This window comes from Musca domestica, unplaced genomic scaffold, assembly GCF_030504385.1.
Source record: "Musca domestica strain aabys unplaced genomic scaffold, Musca_domestica.polishedcontigs.V.1.1 90, whole genome shotgun sequence".
Lineage (NCBI taxonomy): Eukaryota > Metazoa > Arthropoda > Insecta > Diptera > Muscidae > Musca > Musca domestica.
In genome coordinates, this window is record NW_026712436.1 from 20,782 (window position 1) to 34,808 (window position 14,027).

The 14,027-nt window shown below is 37.0% G+C and overlaps 5 protein-coding genes across 5 annotated transcripts; 2 read left to right on the forward strand and 3 right to left on the reverse strand.

Moving 5' to 3' along the window:
* Nucleotides 1-3,636: 3,636 nt before the first annotated feature.
* Nucleotides 3,637-4,139, reverse strand: LOC131806957 (cuticle protein 16.5-like). The gene is made up of 2 exons (XM_059131939.1): nucleotides 4,058-4,139; nucleotides 3,637-3,977 (listed from the first exon to the last, which is right to left on the reverse strand). Exons 1-2 carry the CDS (start codon nucleotides 4,067-4,069, stop codon nucleotides 3,669-3,671), a joined length of 321 nt encoding a protein of 106 aa, XP_058987922.1. The 5' UTR covers nucleotides 4,070-4,139; the 3' UTR covers nucleotides 3,637-3,668.
* A 536-nt stretch (nucleotides 4,140-4,675) lies between these two features.
* Nucleotides 4,676-5,146, forward strand: LOC101893541 (cuticle protein 38). The gene is made up of 2 exons (XM_011295431.3): nucleotides 4,676-4,721; nucleotides 4,793-5,146. The coding sequence occupies exons 1-2, from the start codon at nucleotides 4,680-4,682 to the stop codon at nucleotides 5,099-5,101; spliced, it is 351 nt and encodes a 116-aa protein (XP_011293733.3). The 5' UTR covers nucleotides 4,676-4,679; the 3' UTR covers nucleotides 5,102-5,146.
* Nucleotides 5,147-9,549: 4,403 nt separating this feature from the next.
* On the reverse strand, nucleotides 9,550-10,033 carry LOC101893710 (cuticle protein 38-like). Its single transcript, XM_005186426.4, has 2 exons — nucleotides 9,934-10,033; nucleotides 9,550-9,861 (listed from the first exon to the last, which is right to left on the reverse strand). Exons 1-2 carry the CDS (start codon nucleotides 9,943-9,945, stop codon nucleotides 9,550-9,552), a joined length of 324 nt encoding a protein of 107 aa, XP_005186483.1. The 5' UTR covers nucleotides 9,946-10,033.
* Nucleotides 10,034-10,680: 647 nt separating this feature from the next.
* Nucleotides 10,681-11,227, forward strand: LOC131806958 (cuticle protein 16.5-like). The gene is made up of 2 exons (XM_059131942.1): nucleotides 10,681-10,815; nucleotides 10,886-11,227. The coding sequence occupies exons 1-2, from the start codon at nucleotides 10,804-10,806 to the stop codon at nucleotides 11,192-11,194; spliced, it is 321 nt and encodes a 106-aa protein (XP_058987925.1). The 5' UTR covers nucleotides 10,681-10,803; the 3' UTR covers nucleotides 11,195-11,227.
* Nucleotides 11,228-13,218: 1,991 nt separating this feature from the next.
* Nucleotides 13,219-13,664, reverse strand: LOC131806951 (cuticle protein 38-like). The gene is made up of 2 exons (XM_059131920.1): nucleotides 13,624-13,664; nucleotides 13,219-13,563 (listed from the first exon to the last, which is right to left on the reverse strand). The coding sequence occupies exons 1-2, from the start codon at nucleotides 13,633-13,635 to the stop codon at nucleotides 13,252-13,254; spliced, it is 324 nt and encodes a 107-aa protein (XP_058987903.1). The 5' UTR covers nucleotides 13,636-13,664; the 3' UTR covers nucleotides 13,219-13,251.
* Nucleotides 13,665-14,027: the final 363 nt, after the last annotated feature.

Below are 14,027 nucleotides of genomic sequence, written 5' to 3' on the forward strand. Positions count from 1 at the left end.
TAAAAATTATGGCCTTTGACTTTGTTGCAGTTTTTTGATCTCACTCTGTATATTCTTGATCAGCGTATAACTAAACGATTTAACCCTGTTCGACCGTGCGTCTGTTGTAATCACGCTAGAGTCAAACCGAATAATGATAAGAAGGATTTTGATGATTTAAGTCGAATTTTTCAATGGCATTGTCTGAAATTCTGCACAAAGATTTCTCTGTTAGTACTTTACCCCCTGAAAGATAATTTTGTATACAGGTCCACGATATTGTATATCTCCCTACAACTATATCTCCTGATATTCGTTATTTTGATCATTTTAACCACATTTTTCAATGGAATTGTCTGAAATTCTACACAAGTAGTTCTTTGTGACTACTTTACCCCCTGAAAAAGACTAGTCTACATGGGTCCACGATATCGTATAGCCCTCATACAATGGTGCCCCCAATATTCGATATTTTGATGATTTTAGCCACTTCTTTCAATGACATTGTCTGTGATTCTACACAAAGAGTACTTTACCCCCTGAAAGAGAATTTTCTTTATTGGTCTACGTTTTAGTATAGCACCCTTATAATGTTACCCCGAGATATTCGGTATTTCCAGGATTTTCGCCGTATAATTCTTGGGAATTGCTCAAATTTCGTATTTAAAGTTGGTAATGGGTACTACAACCACGTCTTAGTATAGCCCCTATACAACGGTACCTCCCTTTATTCGGTATTTTGATGATATAAGCGACATTATTCACCGGAATTGTTTCGAATTTCGTATTCGAAGTTCGGAATCGTTACTAGGAACTATGACTGAAAATTACTTATCCAGCGCCACGTCTTCGTATAGCCCCCATATAAAGGTTTTTATTTGAGCGATATTTTTCGTCGGATTTTTATTATTATTATTATTATTTTTTTTTTTTTTTTTTTTTGAAAATTTTTAAGTTCCTTCCAAATGGTGGAGGTTATAACAAGTTCGGCACGGCCTTATCTGCTTTTTTTACTTGTAATATCTAAAATTATTATTTCGATGAGTTACAAACGGAATGACAAACTTAATAAACCCTCCACACCATGTATGGTGGAGGGTATAAAAATAACTGTTGGTTGTGTGGGTTTTGTTAGGTGCGCAGTTGCTGTTCTGGCGAATTCCTCTAATTTTAAACCCACGTTTGTGCTGCATTCTGGCATTTATATTGCGCATTGGCTAGGTGGCCGTTTTTAATTTCATTACTTTACTTTTTTTGTGTCCCTTAGAACCTTTTTTTTCGCCCACTTTACCAAGGTCACGTATAGCATATGCCTCTAAGGTCGGCTAATTGAATTTACGTTGAAGCATGGATTTTTTTCGAATAGCCAATTTTACCATGGGAACAAATGTGGGTTTAAAAAATATTGCAAAAAAGAGAGAAATTTGCGCATCTGCCAACACCTACACTCAATTGACATTGGTTTTTACGCAAGTATGAAGTGGAGGTGTAAATCAACCTACAGGTGAGAAAATCTTAGCATTATTATTTCGAATAGTGACAAGTAAATGAAAACCGTACGTCTTCATCAACTGGTATTTTCATAATTTCCACCATGGTAATATATACGTTTTCATATAAAGGATCTAACAAAAATGGAATATAAAGCAACATACATGTTCAATGATGGCCTGATAGTTCTTGCCTTGTAAAGGTGCATATTTTCATTAAAATATTGATAAACTACCATTTTTAGTTGTTCACTTTCCATTAATAAATCTTCCCACTTTTTTTAATCTATAAATATGGTATTTTTATTCAAGTTTTATATTTGACTATTGTATTTTGATTGATTTTTTTATTTTTTGTTTGTTTTTCGTTTCTTATTAAGTCCATTGTTACTCGTTCTGTGTGGCATGTGGTAACGCCTCGTTTAAATTACATGTAATTGAAACTACACAAGCCAATGCCTTTCTTTTTGGCCACTAAAAATTGGATACCACCTCAATGTAGCGCTCGCCATTCACAATTACATTACAATTCGCCGCATCTTTACGACGCTACTGTGAGTGAGTGAGTATCCGATGTGTACAAACTTGGTACATCGTACTATAATTATTAGACATAGGTCGAGTTCACACATACACAATGTCGGTTCACTCCTTCCAAAGAGTCGACATTTTGAATAATCGTAACTTATATAAAAATTACTATTTTTCTACCAATACAAGATCTTAAGTGTAGATTATAGATATCGGCCCACCCCCTGTGGAACCTCCCACAACACATCAACATTTTGAATGGCCATGAAACTCATAAAACGCGAAATTAACATCCGATTCCATTCAGACTTGGCAAATGTCAATATTTCTATCAACACAAAATCTGTTATAAAGACGGTAGAGATTGGATCATTCCCGCTGGTACCTCCCCCACAAAGGTCAAAATTTTGAATAACCAAATTACTCCTCATATTCGAAATAAGCATTTGATTCTTTTTAAACTTCACGCAGTCCAGTATATCTACTAACACAAGATCTGATATAAAGATGGTATATATCGGTCCACTCCTTCTGGTAATTCCCCCTACAAAGGGGTCAACATTTTGAATAACAAAACGCTCATTAAATGCTAAAAAAGCATCCGATTTTCTTAACGTTTCTCACACCCCAATATTATAAATTACACAATATCTGATGTGAAGATGGGATATATTGGGATGGGGCATCCACGCCTTAAGGTAACTCTCCCACAAAGGGTCAACATTTAAATAAATAGATAAACAAAATAATTTTCTGATGCGAAATAAGCATTTGATTCTTTCTAAACTTCACACATTACAATATTTCTACAAACACAATATCTGGTGTGGCGATGGTGGATATCGGCCCATCCCTTCTGGTATCTTGCCTATATCTCTCTCTCTCTCTCATATTAAGATTTTCTGAAGCACCCTTGGAGGTCTAGGAATGTAGATTTCTAAAACTTTATTTTGAAACACCTTAGCAAGTAAAAAAAATGAACTCTGTAATGCATCCTCGTAGAACCCTTAGAGGTCTCAAAAATGTGAGTTTTAAATATTTTCTGAAGGACATTGAATGTGACAAAACTTGGAGTTTTTGGGTAACTCTTAGCTTGGATTTTTATGCAATATTTCGAGGCCTCAAAGCAAGTTTTAAGATTTTTAATTGAAATGATTTCTGAAGAACAGGTCTTAAAATGTTAATTTTTAAATCTCCCTAGAATGTCTCAATACTTGGATTTTTTAAAAGTATTTTTTTGATTATGGCTCGCTCTTGGTGAGAGGGGGTGCCATAAAGCAGGAATTTTTTAAGATTAGAATGGTTCTTTCGACAATCTTACCTAGGAATTAATAAAAATATTCTGAAACTTGGAACAGAGCTCCCGGTTGTTGTTTAAGAAAGAGGTATAGCTGGGTTTTCGCGAATATGAAATAAAACTTAAGTTATAGACCATAAGTGAGGTACAGATTGAACCAAACAATCAGGAAACATAAAGTGAATTTTGATAGAAATTGGAAATTTTACTTGTGGGCTGTTGTTGGTCCGTTAAGATTTTTTTGGAAATTCAAACTAAGTATATGCCCAAATGTACTAAATTTCATCTGAGAAAACTGTTGAAGAAATTAAAATCGAATTTTATATTTCAATTGTCAACTACGGCATTTATTCAAATTCACATTCTCTGATTTATTTCTTCAACAAAAGGGGAGCGGCGAAGGGGGTGGCAACTGGAGCGGCAACAGCAGCAGGAGCTACAGCATAGGCGGCAGGGAAGGCAGCAGAGTGGGCAACGGTATGGGCATTGTAGCTGGAGGCATAGGGGGCAACATAGGCAGCACTACCGACAACAGCGGCAGCTGGGGCGGTGTAGGCCAATGGAGCGGAGTAAGCCAAGGGAGCAGCAGAGTAGGCCACAGGAGCGGTATAAGCCAAGGGAGCAACAACACCGGGTTTAGCGGCAGCCACAGCCAAGACAGCGAAGAAGCAAACAGCGATCTGGAAATATGAAAAAATAAAAAAAAAAAAATTAAATTATTTCCAGCATTTTAGAATAGGAATAAGAGTGTTTAACTTACGAATTTGAACATTTTGATTTGGAGTGGGGTTTTGGTTGACAATACGAAATTGATAATAAGCCGATAACGAACGTTGACTTTTATACCAATTGCAATTATTTCAATTTGTGGTCAAATCGATTCATTTCGCATGCCGGTCGTGTGCGTTGAAAGGTTGTTGCACTGGCGACACACAAGCATACGAATACTACTGCTAATGGCAGCACCGATTATAGGAAACCATTCGAAATCGGTAGCAATGGTTGGTCAACATAAAGTAGTGCAATAAAAACGCTGTTAAAGGTTATTAATGTTAATTTAGTCAATAACTGACAGTGGTGTGATGTGAGACAAAACATACATATGTTAATATGTAGGTACACGTAGTATGTATGTGTCCATGTGGGGAAATACAAACGCTTTAAACATTTCAAGGCATATTTCCTAAGGTGTTATTTCCAGTATTTTAATTTCGAATAATTCACTTGAATTCAAGAACAATGCAAAGGAACCTTGATTTTGATGTGATTACCTCAATGAATTCTAATAACTGTTTGAGTTGGTGTTTTGGACGACCATGATCTTCAAGTAATTTTTTTGTATAAAAATCAAAGTTTCCACTGGAAATGGTATCAATTTTTTAATGTCCCACAAACACTCAACTCTTACAAAAATGTTCAAATTCGTAAGTTAAACAAACCCTTAATTCAATCCTAGAGAAAATATTTTAAATTTGTTATTTGTCCACATTTTCAGATCGCTGTCTGCTTCTTCGCCCTCCTGGCTGTGGCTGCCGCTAAGCCCGGTGTTGTTGCTCCCTTGGCTTATACCGCTCCTGTAGCCTACTCTGCTGCTCCTTTGGCTTATTCCGCTCCTTTGGCCTACACCGCCCCAGCTGCCGCTGTTGTCGGTAGTGCTGCCTATGTTGCCCCCTATGCCTCCAGCTACAACGCCCACACCGTTGCCCACTCTGCTGCCTTCCCCGCCGCTTATGCCGTAGCTCCCTCTGCTGTTGCCGCTCCAGTTGCCACCCCCTTCGCCGCTCCCCTTTTGTTGAAGAAGTAAATCAGAGAATGTGAACTTGAATAAATGATTTAAATCGCAATTGAAAAAAAAACGAACATTACAGTCTTCTTATTTATTAATTTTTATTTTGAAATCTCTATTTTCGAAATCCAGAACTTAGTTTGAATTGCAGTTTCTACATAGAAAAACATCAGATCTTTTTATGTGCACGACTGGCATAAAGCATTCTATATATAAAGAATACTTTAAAAGCGTGCTTTTTTCTCATAATACCTCTAAATGATCTTCAGCAAATGGAAAATTTCCATAAGATTCTCCACACATAGAAGACACACAAAAGTCATCTTAAGGTAGGAGACATTCCAAAAATTTCTCGTAAATTGGCATTTTTCGCTCTATGAAATTTTTCTTAAGAAACAATTCCGGTAAAGACCGAATTTCCAGAAAAGGCCATAATTCGTGCCAAAGGTGACCAATTCGAAAAAAACTAAACTTATTCTAAAAGTTGATGCTTTTTCGGCATTTTTTGCTTTCATTCAAAAAAAAAAAAAATTAAATATTATGGCTTTTGACTTTTTTGCAGTTTTTTTACTCGCCCTGTATATCACAAAATGCTGAAAAAGCTTCTGATTCTTTATAAACTTTGCACATTCCAATATTTATACTAACACAAAACCTGGTGTGATATATTGATTATATATTTCGGTCCACCCCCTCCGTTTACCCCCCCCACAGAGGGGTCAATATTTTAAATACTTATATATCTTATAACTTGCGATGCAAGCCAACGATTCTTCTCTAACTTGGTATGTCTTAATATTTTTCTCAACCAGAGATCTGATATGAATATGGAATTAATCGGCCAAATCCTCCACACATAGAAGACATCGAAAATCATGTTAACATAGAAGGCCTTTCAATTAGCATTAAGGCCTCTATGGATTTTTTTTAATTACCTTTCAGGTGATGCCCGAATTTCCAGAAAATCGCCAGTTTGTGTTCTTAAGAGACTAAAAGTGTACACACAGAGTCATAAGTCCATATATGTCTAAGCGGTGGCATAGATTCCTTAAAACGGCACCCGAATATTTTAATTCGGGTTATGGATGATTTTAGCCTCATTTTTTTCAACTGAATTTTTTTCAAATTGGTACTTGTTTTCGAAATGGGTACCACCTCCACTGACACAAAATTGTTCTCACCTGTTTTCGTTCGGATATGGCCCGACAACGAAGATATCTGGTATTTAGTATTTTGATAATTTTAGGCACATTTTTAACATAATTAAATACATTAAAAATAATTGTAGGCCTATTTCGATTTGAAGTTCAAAATTAGTACCATCTACTCTGGTATGGACTTCTCCATGGTTTCGTATGGCTTTCTTTTTGAAAAAAATTCAAAATTGTTCCAACATCTAATCCATTATGGAACTTCCCAAATAAAAGTATTTTACAGATTTCAGATGCATCATCAACCATTCCAATTAAAATTCGGCTTTGCAAGTTCATTGACTCAGAATAAATTAAAATTTAGATCTACTACATGAGGTCTTATTGATATTTTATATTTCGAAGGATTCAGTTCCAATTTTTAGCCACGGTGGCCATTATTTGGTAATTTAGGGGATTATTTTGATGAAAACTCGCAGTTGCGGGTGATTACAGGTGTTTTGGTTGGGTCTAGCTATATTTTCCAGCAAAGGTCGCTGAAATTTGATATTTTTAAATCATATTGACGTGGACATTTCTTGATTTTGTAACTGACCCAAGTTTGATATAAATTTTACAATTTGCCGTATTTGGACTACTAGCTTCAATTTGAGTGAGATATGTGATCATTTTGGGAAAATATGGAATTTATTCACAAAAATCTTCAATTAAGTAGCAGGTTTTGGCGCCCAAATACCGGTCAAAACTCAACCAAGTCAACACAATTAAAATACGAATGTTTACTTTTCAATACTTTATTTTAACACTTCGGTGTAAAAAGTATGACAATTATGCATTTCTAACGAAAATCAGGGCAAAAGTCGAGCAGGCCCGATTTTATTTTAACCTACACTTTATCTTAACTAAATTTCACCGAATTCGATATATTTACATAATTATAGGCTAAATTTGGTAATCCATCTCCTTTCAGCCTTTATTACCTATTTCGTGCACAAAAATTTGAAATCGGATAGTGATATATGTGGGAGCTATTTCCAAATCAGAACCGATGTCGAAAAAGTCAGGTATAAGTATTTCCAAGCAGGATCTGACTTCTTGTACCGAAAATCATTGTTATGGAGTGCGTATTACGGCTGTGGGGGACTTTAATATGAAATCGCATAAGACATATATGGGAGTTATAACTATATCTGGCATACTTTTTATACCCTCCGCCATAGTATGGAGATTGTCATTCCGTTTGCAATACCTCGAAATATAAATTTTAGACTCCACAAAGTATATATATTGTTGATGAGCATAAAATTCTAAATCGAATTAGCGATGTCCGACCGTCTGTCTGTTCGTGTGTGGAAATTAATTTATCTTCTTAATGAGGCTTGAAAAAATTTTACTCAGATGTGTGTTAGGTCTGCAGGAATTTTAGTATTGATAATATGTCTAATAAGTCTACGTTTTTTATAGTCCCCAATAACCGATTCAAGGTTTTTTGGGTTTTCTAGTGTTCTTCTAATTTTAACAGGAATTTGCTGTAAACAATATACAGGGTTGCCCATATTCGACGGACCCATCTGGCAATGCCATAACTTTTGACAGAGATGTCACATCGCTTAATGACATACCGCGTTTGAAGCGTCAGTCCAAGCAGATTTTTACCATGAACCAATACACGACACGCGAGCGCCCTGATATAGTCAATTGTGTCAATTGAAGTCAATTGTGAAAACTCAACGTACTTTTAAAACATTAAAAAATGTGAGAAGTGCGCCTTCTAAGAACACCATTTCTCGTTTATACGAAAAATTTTCGACTGGTAAGGCTCTTTCTAATCCGAAGAGGCCATATAAAAGTCGACCAAGGCGATCGGCCAAGAATATCGCTGCCGTACGAGCCAGTGTTGAGAGGTCCCCAAGAACATCCCAAAAACGCCGTTCTCAACAGTTGGGCATGGCTCGGTCCACTTTACAACGGATTATTCGCATTGATTGGCATTTGTTCCCGTACAAAATTCAATTGACGCAAAGAATGTTGCCTACGGACAAGCTTCGTCGACTGGAATGGGCCCAAAGAGTCATGGGTTCGTCGAATATGGGCAACCCTGTAGGTCCAGATTTTGGTAGATTTCCCATATAACTGTACCTCCAGATATTCGGTATTTTAATGATTTGTACAGCACCTATCACCGGAAGTGTTTCAAATTTTGAAGTTGAAATTCCTAATGGTTACTTGATTTTATGACATGAAATTGCACATACAGGTCCACGTCGTCGTATAGTCCCCATATAGCGTAACCTCCCTATATTCGGTATTTTGATGATTTTGGCAACATTATCCATTGAAATTGTTTCCAATTTCGTATTTTAAGTTCATAATGGGTACTTTAGTCTATGACAGAAAATTGCCCATACAGGTCCAAGCCTCCGTATAGACCCCATATAGCGTAACCTCCCTATAATCGTTATTTTGATGATTATAGCGACATTATCCACCGAAATTGTTTCAAGTTTCGTTTTTGAAGTTCCTAATGTACTATAACAATAATCGTGTATTCAGGTCCACAACTTCGCACACAACCACAACTAACTATTCCTTCCAAATGGTGGAGGGCATTTAAAGTCCAGGCTGGCCGAACTTTCTGCTTTTTTACTTGTTTTTAGAATAAATTTGGTTGTACATACCAAAACTCAAATAATTTGGGCACATATTTTGCATTTCGGGCACAATAAAAATAAATTGGGTGAATATGACATTCCTATAATTTTGTTAATGCCAATGGATAGTAGACTTCATAAGCTTTCCGTAGATACCCATATTGTGCCGGCAGAATTGTTCTGGAAGGCACAGTTTGGTGTAAACTTGTCCTGGCACATAGTATTGTGCTACGAGTTAATAGGTGTATGTTGCCTTACGATCTTTGGAATATAATTTAATTATGATTATATAATGCATTTTATTAGCGTTTTTATACGATAAGTAATTAAAAATCAAAAATATTAAGGAAAAAACCATTATGTAGCTCTGTTAAGTTAACATAGCTATGTTATTTTCTCTGTTAAATTCGTGGCTCTAGTTAAATTCGGAATTTATCGTAACGGACCTGAATATGTCATGGAATGTCATGGCAATCACGTCGGGGTAACCCTTCATTAAAAGGTTACTTTTGAGAAATTATTGTGTGAAAAAGGGTTCTTGCCATATTTCTAGCTGTAGTGAAAATTATCTGTAATTTGCAAAAATCATTGCAAAAATTAATAAAACACTTCATTTTTTCTTTCAAATATTCACATTGTCCATTATTTTATTCAAATCCAATATTTACTTCTTCAACAAAAGGGGTGCGGCGAAGGGAGTGGCTACTGGAGCGGCAACAGCGGCGGCAGGAGCAACTGAATAGGCGGCAGGGATGGCAGCGGAGTGGGCAACGGTGTGGGCGTTGTAGCTGGAGGCATAGGGGGCAACATAGGCAGCACTGCCGACAACAGCGGCAGCTGGGGCGGTGTAGGCCAAAGGAGCGGAATAAGCCAAAGGAGCAGCAGAGTAAGCCAGAGGAGCGGTATAAGCCAAGGGAGCAACTACACCGGGTTTAGCAGCAGCCACAGCCAAGAGGGCGAAGAAGCAGACAGCGATCTGAAATAAGGATGAATTCTACAGATTAGTACTTTTTTTTTAAAAAATTAATTACTTTGCCAATAAACTTACGAATTTGAACATTTTGTTTAGGGTTTGGGTTGGTTTGTTTGTTTGGTTGGACAAGATAAAATTGATACTTAATTAAACATAAACTACGGCTTTTATACATTTAAAGCTCCCAGCTGGCTGAAGCTATTGGCTATGCCAAAAGCATGCGTTAAAGGGTTTGCATATTTTAGCTACCGTTTAACGATGACCATGTCGTGCTAATTTTTTTAATTTTATCATTATGTCTCACATAATGGCGACTATTGACAGCAGTGGGTCAATGGGACGTGATTCAGCAAATTATATGGAGTATATCTTTTAATATTACAATGGTATAGATGTCTATCTTTAGACCTACTACAAAAAGTTCATTGACATTGGACTTCAAATGCATAGCCCAAAATATTTGTTCGTAATTTGGAATAAATGCTGAATTCTCTACATCAAATATGTTAAGAAATATCTCAAGTGTCCAATATAAAATACAAATTAACTTTGTTACACTTAAGACTCATATCCCCATTATTCTTCTCGATTTGTCGAAACTAAAAATACTTTTTTTACAATTACTGTAGTAGGCATTGTTTTTCACTTTTACAATTATAGATCTTGTTCCAGAGCTCAAAATCAAGTTCCGGATTGGTCATTGCCTACCTCAACAAAAACACACATTCAATTTAATAGCCACTACTAAATAGCTGATAAAGTTAAATGATAATAGATTAGTACGTTTGTGCGTAATTCAAGTTCAACCTTTGCCATACCCGCCGTGCATACCAATTAATGGTGGCATTTATATTTGGGTATATAAGTTGGAATTTGTGGGTGATTAGGTATCAATTTTAAATTGTCAATCAAAACAAACCAACCAACCCCAAAACCTCAAAAAAAATGTTCAAATTCGTAAGTTCATTGGCACACCTATTGATATTTTAACTAAGGTACTAATCTTTAAAAATCATCCTTATTTCAGATCGCTGTCTGCTTCTTCGCTGTCTTGGCTGTGGCTGCCGCTAAGCCCGGTGTAGTTGCTCCCTTGGCTTATACCGCTCCAGTGGCCTACTCTGCTGCTCCATTGGCTTATTCCGCTCCTTTGGCCTACACCGCCCCAGCTGCCGCTGTTGTCGGTAGTGCTGCCTATGTTGCCCCCTATGCCTCCAGCTACAACGCCCATACCGTTGCCCACTCCGCTGCCTTCCCTGCCGCTTATGCTGTAGCTCCCGCCGCTGTTGCCGCTCCAGTAGCCACCCCCTTCGCCGCTCCCCTTTTGTTGAAGAAGTAAATCAGAGATATTGGATTTGAATAAAGTGATAACAAAAATGACAAATTAAAAACGAAAAACCATTCAGTTTTTTTTTTTTTTTTTCATTTTAAAATTTTGGAAATAGGTACTCAATTTCGTATCTTTTGGTATATTTTGAAGGGATACAGCTAAAATCTTAATATTGGGTATAAAACGTAAGTGTGGGAAGTAGATGTTTTTGGAACTATGTAATAAATTTAACAACTGAACTAAATCGTACTAAATTCGGTACAATTTAGATTTAGATGAACGGATTGATCAGAAAATTTAAAATGGCTTTGGAAATGTGTTCGGAAAGCGTACGAAAGGTACTAAATGTTGCATTGATGTAAGGAGGTGGTTTTGGAAATGTGCACTACAAGTGCATGAAAAATACTAAAAAGTTCTTTACTTGGTACAATTTGGTATTAGGAGAACAGATAGTTATTAAAATCTGAAGATCGGTATTAGAGCCGCTATTCGTGTGTAGCCCGGACATATGGAGGTGGTTTCGAAATGTGTACTATAATTGTAAGAAAAGTTTTGAATGGTATTATATTTAGTATTGGGTGAAGGGATAGGGATAAAATTCGGAAATTTGCAATGTAGATAACTTATGGTATCTATGTTTGATATTTGGCGGTGGTTTGAAAATGCATCCTTTATTTGTACGAAAAGTGCAAAAAAGAACTAAATTTGGAATTGGGTGAAGGGGTAGGGCTGGAGTCCTAATATTTGATATTGAGATCTCTGTTTGTGTCTCGAATATATATTTAGCGGTGGTTAGGAAATGTGTTTTTTACGAGAAGTATTAGATTTTGGTATTAGGGCGAAGGGATGGGGCAGGAATCATAGATTCGGCATTAATTTTGATACCATGGACGATTGATACGAGCGGAGAGCGACCATCGGCTGTTATGGCGGCCCACACATCACCATGGCCGGCGCTTGAGTTCTGGTGGCCAACCAAAGGTGCACATTTTCAGCTGACTTCTTTGGCAAGTAAACAAGATAATTTTGTTTATTTACAAATTGCTGGACAACGAATGATTTCTCATCGGAAAATCAAATTCGGCAGTTATACACTTTCGGCCATGCGAAGCAACTCTTTAGCTCTTTTGAGTCTATTTCCTTTCTGTTGCGGTGTAAGTTCTTGTACTTTATGGAATTTTAATGGCTTTACCCCGCGGTCATTTTCAATATTTGCCGAATGGAATATTGTGATATGTTCAGCTCCCGAGCCATTTTTCGATATTTCGATCAAGTCGCTTCTTTATTTTTTGTGTTGCTGTTGTTGCTGTTTTCGTCCGTCCACTTCCTTGACGTCGGGCTACGCTACCAGTATCACGGTAACGAGCGATGGTACGAGACACAAAAGATTTATTCACATTTAAATGCTGGCGTGCTCTAACGATAGCCACTTGTGGTTGTCCAGCCAAAAATAAAGAAATCACACTATCACGCTTGAATTCAATCACGAACAACTTTTTTCTGGAAAATTCTCACCAATAACTGCAGTCTGAAGTTGGTTGCAGTTTTTTTATCTCACCTTGTACATCTGTCGGTAAAACCGAGTATGAATCAGTTAGTCAATCACCCTTTTATTCGTAACGATTACTACATTTTTCTCCAAACCAAGGCCTTGAAGTTCTCTAGAAGGCTTTGCAAGCATATCTACGGAAGATGACCAATGTACGTATGAGCTTTCTATACCTAAATTACAAATATAAATGCATGTCACGTTGAAGGTCTTCAAAAGACATTGAATTCTTGGAGACCTTCGAAATATATTCTGTACATGGAATTCATTCCCAAGACACCAGAAGCTTTCAAAACCTTTAAAAGTGCTCTCGAATCAAAAATAGTAAACAATAGTTCTCAAGGCCTTTTGTTTACATATTACAAGTCCTGAAAGGTTAATTTTCAACTGAATGCAAGCTATTAGAATTCGAATATGCCAAATTTCCCATATAATCTTAAAATCAAATAAATTAATTGTTTTTCGATTTTAACTTGTCATTGTTGTTATCACTTTATTCAAATCCAATATCTCTGATTTACTTCTTCAACAAAAGGGGAGCGGCGAAGGGGGTGGCTACTGGAGCAGCAACAGCGGCGGCAGGGGCAACAGCATAGGCGGCAGGGAAGGCAGCAGAGTGGGCAACGGTGTGGGCATTGTAGCTGGAGGCATAGGGGGCAACATAGGCAGCACTACCGACAACAGCGGCAGCTGGGGCGGTGTAGGCCAAAGGAGCGGAATAAGCCAAAGGAGCAGCAGAGTAGGCCACGGGAGCGGTGTAAGCCAAGGGAGCAACTACACCGGGTTTGGCGGCAGCCACAGCCAAGACAGCGAAGAAGCAGACAGCGATCTGAAATAAGGATGATTAGTACCTTAGTTAAAAGATCAATAGGTGTGCCAATGAACTTACGAATTTGAACATTTTTTTGAGGTTTTGGGGTTGGTTGGTTTGTTTTGATTGACAATTTAAAATTGATACCTAATCACCCAAAAATTCCAACTTATATACCCAAAATCCAGCTTTGGAGTTTTTAAATGCCAACATTAATTGGTATGCACGGCGGATATGGCAAAGGTTGAACTTGAATTACGCACAAATACTCTAATCTATTATTATTTAACTTTATCAGCTACTAAGTAGTGGCTATTAAATTGAATGTGTGTTTTTGTTGAGGTAGGCAATGACCAATCCGGAATTTGATTTTAAGCTCTGGAACGTGATCTACCATTGTTAAAGTGAAAAACAATGCCTTCTACCGTAATTATAAAGCAAGTATTTTTAGTTTCAACAAGAAAGATAAAGGAGATATGAGT